This window comes from Perissodus microlepis, chromosome 5, assembly GCF_051167445.1.
Source record: "Perissodus microlepis isolate ML-2025 ecotype Zambia chromosome 5, ASM5116744v1, whole genome shotgun sequence".
Taxonomy (NCBI): Eukaryota; Metazoa; Chordata; class Actinopteri; order Cichliformes; family Cichlidae; genus Perissodus; species Perissodus microlepis.
Window position 1 is genome coordinate 16,150,107 of NC_140465.1, and position 9,479 is coordinate 16,159,585.

The 9,479-nt window shown below is 38.4% G+C and overlaps 1 protein-coding gene across 1 annotated transcript in view; it reads right to left on the reverse strand.

The window, feature by feature from the left end:
* Window positions 1-6,055: 6,055 nt before the first annotated feature.
* The window catches only part of LOC146386974 (uncharacterized), a 9,188-nt gene continuing 5,764 nt past the window's right edge, over window positions 6,056-9,479 (reverse strand). The window contains exons 10-15 of the mRNA XM_084927286.1: window positions 9,016-9,235; window positions 8,737-8,882; window positions 8,556-8,642; window positions 7,300-8,466; window positions 6,958-7,175; window positions 6,056-6,852 (exon numbers count right to left, since the gene is read on the reverse strand). Of these exons, the coding sequence (XP_084783412.1) occupies window positions 6,783-6,852; window positions 6,958-7,175; window positions 7,300-8,466; window positions 8,556-8,642; window positions 8,737-8,882; window positions 9,016-9,235 (1,908 nt within the window). The 3' untranslated portion in view covers window positions 6,056-6,782. The remainder of the gene's footprint in view (window positions 6,853-6,957; window positions 7,176-7,299; window positions 8,467-8,555; window positions 8,643-8,736; window positions 8,883-9,015; window positions 9,236-9,479) is intronic.

A 9,479-nucleotide genomic window follows, 5' to 3' on the forward strand; every position in this document is an offset into this window, starting at 1 on the left:
CAGAAATCATTTGTGGAAGAAAAGCTGAGGAACTTTAAGAGGACATCTGTGATTAAGAATCTTACAGTGGAAGATCTGGACAAAGCTGAGGTTGTCATTATCAAGTTCTGTCAGAGGAGGAGATTTTCCTTGGAGCTTGTGAGTCTGGAGAAGGGACAACCTATTATAAAATCAAGTCCTCTAAGAAGACTCTGCCCACAGCTGCAAGATGGAATTCTCAGAGTGGGTGGGAGACTCAGTAGATCACCGATGCCGGTTGAGGTGAAACATCCCATAATACTAGCAAAGGATCAACACATCTCTGAGCTCTTACTTAGACACATACATCAGGAAGTTGGACATGGTGGTCGTAACCACATGCTGTCTAAGCTAAGAGAAAAGTACTGGTTGATTGGAGCTAGTACAGCAATAAGAAAAGTGTTATCTAAATGTGTCATCTGTCGACGTCTTAATGCTCCACCAGTGAATCAACAGATGGCGGATTTGCCCAATGAAAGAATCATTCCAGATGAACCTCCATTCACGCGGGTGGGAGTGGATTACTTTGGACCCTTCAGTGTAAAAAAAGTAGGAGGAGCATGGTGAAGAAATACGGTGTTATATTCACCTGCCTTACTATCCGTGCTGCTCACATTGAGGTTGCTCCATCACTGGATACTGACTCTTTCATTAATGCATTCAGACGTTTCAATGCAAGAAGAGGTCAGGTTCGAGAACTGCGTTCTGACAACGGAACCAATTTTGTAGGTGCTGAACGTGAACTTAGAACTGCCATTGAACATTGGAACCAGGTGAAAATCAATGACGTCTTTCTGCAAAAGGGAGTTAAATGGACCTTTAATCCACCTGGAGGTTCACATCACGGAGGAACCTGGGAGCGACTGATAAGACTGGTTCGCAAAGTACTTAATTCCATAATGAAAGTACAAAACCTGGATGAAGAAGGTCTTCATACAGTACTTTGTGAGGTTGAAGCCATCATTAACAGCCGCCCAATTACCAAAGCCTCAATGGATCCTAACGACCTGGAAGCTTTGACCCCTAATCATCTTCTTCTGTTAAAGACCTCACCGATATTACCACCAGGAGTATTCCATTCCACTGATATGTACACACACAGAAGATGGAAACAAGTCCAATACATGTCTGACTTGTTTTGGAAAAGATGGGTGAAGGAATACCTACTACAGCAACAGGAACGTCAGCAATGGATTGGAGTAAAAAGGAACCTCATCGTGGGAGATCTGGTTCTCATCATGGACAGTTCGGCACCTCGAAACTCTTGGCCAATGGGACATGTGATAAAGACTTTTCCTGACCGAAGAGGATTTGTTCGTCAAGTTCGGATTAAGACTCTGACTAGTTGCCTGGATCGACCTATTACCAAACTGTGTCTACTGCTGGAGGCAGATCAGTTAAAGACTTCTGGGTCCAGTTATCAGACTTTGATTGTATTTGGACATAAAATGTCTCTCATTTTTCTTTAAAGATAGACTTTAAGATTACCTATAGGATTCCTGTGGGTAATATTGAAATACAGTAAATGATTGACTTTTCTCTGCATGTTTTATGTCTCCTACTTGGTTAATTATGGGTAATTATTAGAAGGGATCCTAATAATTAGGGGCTGGTGTGTAGGAGCCATAATTGAATGTATTGAATTTTTTGATGATCACATTTTCTGTGTTGAGTCCGTGTCTGAGTTGTGATTCATGTTTCCTGTTTTATTGTGAAAGTCTTTGTCTTATGTTAGTGTGTGCAGCTTTGTTCCCCATGTCTCGTTAGCCCTGATCTCTCCCAGCTGTGTCTCCCTCCTGTTGCCGATTCACTCCGTTACTACCCTGTGTATATAAGCCCTGTGTTTTCCCATGCTTGCTGTCGTGTCGTACCCTCAGATCCTGCCTGTGTGTTCCAGTTAGTGTTTTCATGTTTGGTTTCTGTTTTGTTGGTGCCAGCAATAAAACAGAGTCCTGCACTTGGATCCACATCTCCACCTGCCCGCACACAGAACCCTGACATAAGTAAAAAAAAAAAAAAAAGTAAGAAATGGACACTGACACCTTAGTGTGACTGTGCCTCACATACTTGGTTCAGATCGTCACAGGAGTCAAAGTCCATGATCTTTTCTTTGTCGATGTATGACATTTTAATCTTCTTCTTACAAAACACACGAAACACAAACACAGTAGGTAAAAACAGTATTTGCCATTTAAACAATCAAAAATTCTTTATTTGGTATATTTTTTTAACAGAATAAACAAAAGAACAAAAACAAAAACGTTATAATAAATAAGCTAACGTCGTGTTTCCAAGTACGAACGAAGATTATCTCGCTTCCACTTTCGGATGATGGCAATTTAATACAAACTTTTTCCTGTCTTATATTTCAACATTATAATATAACAAGCTTTGTTATTTGAACATAAATGCAGCTCGCAAGTAGGACTTACCTCTATCAGCTTTAAACAGTGGAACTTCTTGATAAATGAGAGTGAAAGTAATGTAACAACAGTCACCTGGCAGTTTGCTGCCTCCTGTCGTGTGATTGGTAAAGGAACTTAAGTAGTGGGCGTGTGAGGTGAGGTCGGCGCTCTCATGTGGGAAGGTCCAGGAATGATTAACTCACTCTGGAGTTTTGCTTTTTCATTTGGATTATTTAGTATTGTAGATGCCCGTTTGTAATGCGTGTTTTTGGACTTTTTAGTGTGACCACAGGTTTTAGTGGTGGAATCAATCAAGCTCGACTGTGCGCGGGGAAATCAAGCAATGTTGTAGGTATATTGGGTAGTTTTTTTTGCGGTGAGTGGGGGTTATACCTGTGACTATTTTGAATGGTTTAATAAAATTGATGTTTTTATTGTGAAACATTTTAATTGATAATCTTATTTGTGTTTTGCAGCTCTTGTTGTCTCTGCTGTCCTTTTTTTGTTATGCTTTTTTATTGATTTGTAATTTTGTTTTGGTTAGTCCGTCCAGCAGTATGGGACTGTTATGAAAGAGTGAGTATTGTAAGAACTGACTAACCTAAATGTTGTGTTTTCGTTTATTTGTTTGTGCCACTTCCCTTTACAAACCCGGTTTGCAGGTCATACATAGCGCTGATTCCCAGCTGTGCTGAGACCCGAATTGTTTGCTATGCCGTGCTCACAGGTAAATTGATTGCGGTGTCTCTAAAACGGGGTGTGACGGTTTGCAGTGTAGTGCTATTTGCTTGCACCTTTGGTTTGATAGGTCTCATGTGCAGCTGGGAATTTGTAGAATTTGTTGTAAATCCTGGTTGGTAAAGATGGCGTAAATAAATTATAAATGTAGTTTTCAAGCTTTCCCTGCGTTGTCATGTGAGTCCCTGTTTAGTTACAATTACCTACTTGTTTTTAATTAGTGGTTGCATCAGTGTTTATTTATGCTAATCCATTCTCTGAGTTAATCTCCATTTATACACACCATGTGACAGTCGGATAAATATGCTACAGTTTTAGTAAGATAAATTTTTATGTCTGCCACCAACAGAAGTGTACGTTAAAATGTATATTTAATGTACACCTCTACTTTAATTTAATTTTTGTTTCTACCTCTATCAAACAATTACGTTTCAATGTAGCAAAACTGCAATAGAAATGGTAATAAACAATCTATGTCAAACAAAGCAGTAGCATCTTATCAAACCATATTATTAAGTCACTGTAAAGTTACATGGCAAAGTGCTTTGAAATGTATAACAGTTCGACTGTGAGCAAGCCATACAATGCTAAACTGGAATTTATATTCATGAATTACATAACAAAAATAAACATAAACACAAATCTTGTTATTCTCAATGATTTTTTTTTTTTAGGGCATGACGCCTCTGATGAACTAAGCTGTCATCACTAATATTTGTGAACTCATTAAGAGCTTTGTCTGGGCTCCCATCTTTCTGGTGTGCATCAAAACTTCACCTCTGCTTTAATTTTAATTCCATTCTCTTTCTTGCACATTTGCGTGGGAGACCGTGGCCCAGGGGGTTGGAAATCGCATCTGTAACCGGAAGGTCGCCGTTTCGATCCCCGGGCTCTCTGACCCTACTGCCTACTGGTGTTGGCCAGAGGGGCCGATGGCGCGATATGGCAGCCTCGCTTCTGTCAGTCTGCCCCAGGGCCAACACTGTGGCTACAACCGTAGCTGCCTCCACCAGTGTGTGAATGCGAGAGTGAATGAATAGTGGCATTGTAAAGCGCTTTGGGTGCCTTGAAAAGCGCTATATAAACCCAATCCATTATTATTTGGCTCACATTTTGCTGTGGTAACAAGTCTTGTTTGTGCAAGTACTTCCAGCTGTTGTGAACCTGTAAAATTAAATCTGTCTGAAGAAAGGAAGTGTTTAGAGAGAAATGTAGAGGAAAATCAACCTGTGGAGAAAAAAAGCCCAAGTTTCCAAGAAGAGAACCTGTTCAAAAGTTTTAAATAAATAAATTACTATTTATCTGCCTGCCCCCTTGCTCCTTACCCCCCAAAGAAGACTCTTAAACAACTTATAAATTATAATTCAGTTGTTATGGACTATTTGAGGCATATGTGAAATTAATAAATGTGAACTTACATTTCTGGTGTTCTGCATTTGAATCCAGACCTGGTTCCGCTTTTGATAGGTTTCCTTGGAACACAACAAGAGTCCCTGCTTTCTCCAGAGGTTTGTTGAATTTGTTTGATGAGGTTGATTGTCGCAATTCTGTGTGTGAACAGGCACAGTCTTGAGGGTGAGTAACACGACATTCGAAACTTGAGACAGCAGAGATCTCTTCTGTTCCTCCGCTCTGGCTGGCCTGGCAGATGCTTGTGGGTCACACTTTTCCCTCCATGCCCTCTTCCTGTTGCTCTCACTTTTCCTGCCTTTCCAGCACCAAAGGATGACCAATGGGGCCATAAATGTTGAGACTGAAAAACCTGCTTACAGCCCAATGATGATACTGAGGTGCGGCTAGACGCAGAATTCTCTGTGGCCCCAGACAAGGTAAAGAAAAATAACAGTAACAGTAATTTGCAGAACTTGAGTCACTCCTCATTTCTTTATATTTAATTTACAAGTAGCCAGGTTTTAATGTAACATTTAAAAATGGGTTTGAGCAATAGTTCTTCAGGGACTTCTCAGTTTTTCTTTTGCTGTTTTCCTTTTCAGTGGTCTTTCAACCTGACCTGGAGGAGTGTTTTTTGTTTAAGCCACTTAATGATGACCTATGAATGAATTCATGCATAAAAAAGGCTCCTAAATCTACAGATGAACCAGTGTTCTGTTTACACATAACAGACAACTTAGCAAAGAACCAATTTTATCTTTACTTGCATTGTTACTAGCAGCCTGTCGCAAAACATCATCAACAGATAGAATGGTCTGACAGATATGAAATAGTTTTTGTTGCACCAAGAAGTAGTGATGCGTGACACCACTAATTTCCTTTTCGATCCGATACCCATTAAAATTCAGGGTGGTATCGACGATACTGATCTGATACCAACACTTTGTACAAAAACCTAATATGTTATTGCATTTCAAATTATAGCTTCATAATGGTTACAGGACATCAGACTATTTGTTCTTATTGTTTAATTATGATGAGTTTTATATAGAAATCAAAAACCTGAAGTTTTGTGTTAATTGACGTTATAGGAACACGTATATCTTGTAATTTAACATGTGTATATACTTGCCCGATCCGCCCACCTCTACTGAGAAGGTGATGCCAAAAATTAGATACACTAAGCATGGTGTGCATTGTTTCTTTAAAAAAGTAATGTCATTAGGAAACAATAAAAGTTCAATAAAGATCAAAGTCTGTATGTTCACAGTTGTGTAATGACTCTGTCTTAAGTGCATTATTTTCATTTGATCCTTAGCGTTTCTCTGTTTTCTTTCTTCAGCCCTTCCCCATCTCTTCTCTGTGCCCTGCTGCTGCTAATGCTACCATTCTGGTTGCTCTGACACGTCCTTACGCTCAGCCTCTGTCCCAAAATGCTGCTTCTGTCAGAAATGTGTCAGCCATATCTTAATGCATGTGAAAAGTAACACAAGTCTTCAGTGTAACTACAATAACAAGTTTTTATTTTGCTTACTTGTTAAGCCAGCGTTATTTTATGCTGTTGTGTATGTTTTGTCTTTAAATGAGAAAGAAGTACAATCATTTTAATGAAAGAACATTTTTACAAAATCATATGTGCATTTCCAGACTTTCTTGTTTTGATTAGTCCCTGGTTTTTAAAAATGAAAAATGACACATAACTTTTATAGTACACAATGCATGGAGGCGCAGACTTTCTTCTGAAAAGAGAATAATGTTTAATTTTTGCTGGAGTACTTTACAAACTAAATAACAGATATTGTTATAAATAAAATTTTAAAAATTGTACAGAAAACAAGCCACAGTGTTCTGTGTTTTGTTCACAATCGGTCCTGATAAAAGGAGGAATTCAGTGTGGAGGATTTAATCATTTATTAGGCAAACAGCAAGTCAGACCATCAGCACTGTAGACGTGAGATCATATAAGTCTATGTGTTTACGCAACTTTACATTTTATATTGTTACATGATGAAAATTTTGACAATCAACAAAAAAATGTAATCACCCAATATTTGAAGATAATATATGTGGCTAATGAAAAAAGTAAATTCTAACCCCTACTGATCATTTGAAGAATTAACAGAGAAAAGAGAGCAAAACAGAGTGTTTGAATTTCAGTGTCTGTTTAAAGAGTCATCTTGTTTTTAGCCTCTTTGAGATCTAATCCACCTGCACTTTGCATCAAAGACTTCACTCAATGCCTTTGGCTTTTAACTCCTCTTTGACTCTGCTCAGGTACTTAGGATCAGGATACCCAAAGCTGTGGAAACAGAACATATCCAAGGTTAATATGTAGTATTTTATTAGAGTAAACCGTGAAAGAAAACATATATCACAACGCTAGTAAGAAAATTGGTTACCCTACCAATCTGGTCCTCCAGATGTGGATGTTTTGTGGTGAATGTCGTTCCAGGTCACCTGGTCGTCCATACCAGTTGTTCTGGATGTCCCAATAGTAAAAATGAGCTTCTGGTCAAAAGCTTTTTTCAGCAGTCGCAGCACTTCATTGCCCTCTTTGTTGTCTGGAAGATATGCTGTTCTACGAATACCATAATAGTGCTGTCCAGGATTGGGATGTTTTTCCTAGAAAGACGAATGGAAAGTAAACAATATTAGAAAAATATATATAAAACCACAAAATGAAAACACAATCATGTTTTGTTTTTTTAAACAGGGACATAGGCACTCAGATAAAATTGTCACTTACCGTCTGTATTCCACTTGGAATCTCATAGCTGATCATTATGGTGCCACAGTCTGAGTATCCAGGGAGGGAAAATGTAAGTATCTGGTGTGACATTCTTCCATCTGGTTGGTCTCCGACTATCTTACCAAAGACGACTCTGCATATAGGACAGATGGGCCCATTCGCCTCCTGTGCTTGTTTCAGGCAGTCTTTACAAAATTCATGTTTGCACTTGAGCTGTTTCTTATTTTCGAATTTATCCAAACATATAGGACACCTTTCGTCCTTTTGGTCACCTGCTGTTGTCCCACTGTCAATTGGTGGGTCAGTGTTGTACTTCGTGTTTGCTGATTGGCCATTCAACACACGCTCATTGGGGGCACCCTCTGACTGAGAACTGGGTGTGCCACTGAATCCAGTAGCACCATGGAACTGGAATGAACTCTTGGGGGATGCAACAAACTTCTGGTATAGACAGAGAAGTGCTCTTAGAGCGTGGCTCTCCATTGAGGCATTTCCTTCTTCTTTCTGGTAGAAAGCTTTGACATTGACTTTGCCTTGACCAATGTCATATTCTTTCAATTCCACATTAAACTTATCTTTGATCCTTGCTACTTGCTTATTATCATAGATAGTCATCAACTTCCAAAAGGTCTTCTCGATGATCAGTCCTGCATATGGGAAATCGTCTTTGGTGGTCATGTCAATCTTCAGTGATGTCTTTCGAAACTCATGAGAAGCATCTGTGTTTTTCTGCTCTGTATCTGCATTTAACAACTTACTGAAAACATCTTGACTATGTGTTGGCCCACGTACAGTCATTGTTTCAGAGGTCAAAGTAACCAAAAGCTTGTCTTCTTTTTCCTGGATGGTTTTCAATGCGTTACTCCACTGATCTGGATCTATGAACTTGAGAGGAATAACTGAGCCATTGGATTCAACAAAGCTGTTCTGGAAAAGGTTTGTAAACTCCTTGAGAGCATTGTCTGGGTTCCCATGTTTTCTATCTACTTCAAATGTCACCTTCACTTCTGCCTTTATTTTAACTCCATTCTTTTTCTCTATATGTTTGATTTCCTTTTCGTACATGTGGTCCACATACCAGAAAGGAGCCACTGGGACAGAACAAGTGCACATCTCTTCACCTGCAGAAACTGTGCTACTCTGTTTCCCCGCCTGAACTTGGTCCTGGTTTAAAAATAAAAATCATTATGCTAATTTATTAAATCATTTTTTATTTTAATATTAACTTTTTTGATTAATGACACACTACATACATGTTGTGGCTCTTGCATGAAAGAAGCGCACATCTTTTCTCCAGCTGTAGAACCTGCTTTACTCTTTTTCTCCAGTTGAACTTGCTCCTTTAAAAAAAAAAAAAAAACAGTACATCATTTAATTCAATAGCATATAGTAATATTTGTTTTTTTTTTAAAAGATATACTACATAGTACTTACAGTTTGTGGCTCTGGCAGGTTCACTGAAGCATCCTCTAGTACTTGTCTATCAAGCTGTGGATATAGCTGACTGATGGATGTTATCAAGACTGAATTTTCATCCTTCCTTAGTGTTTCTTCACTAAGTTTTTGAAGTTCATTCACGGCTTAAAAAAACAGAAAATTGATTATATGTTAAAACCAATATGGATATACAGAATGAAGTCAAAATATTTTTATTACTGAAAAAGTTATAAAGATAGGAATTTAATCAGATAATTATGTAGGACTTTACTGCACCTGCAGCTGGTTTAATGCTTATCACAACACGCCCATCATTTAAGGTCCTTTTCACTGAGCATTCCATCATAGATTTGTGTTTGTTGATCCAAGACTGAAGCATTTTCTGTAGACGAGACTCTAGCCTCTTAACTTTTTGTGGTTCATCATCAGGCTCCACTGAGATCCACTTCACTGAGATCCACTTCACTGAGAGAACAATGTGAGCTTCATCTTCATCCTGTGACAAAATAAAACAAACAAATAATAAAACACTGGAAGACTGTGTAAGCTTTTGAGATTCAGCTGAAAACACCTTTATTTAAAATGCTTTTTTTAATCATTGTTGAAATATTTACCTATCTTTAGAACTTCTCTTTTTTTTTTTTTTATTATAATGCAGATAAATAGTTTGAGGTTAGCTAAATGTCATATTTTTTACATTTGCCACATTAATGTCACCTTGCAGCCTTAGAACTTTACAA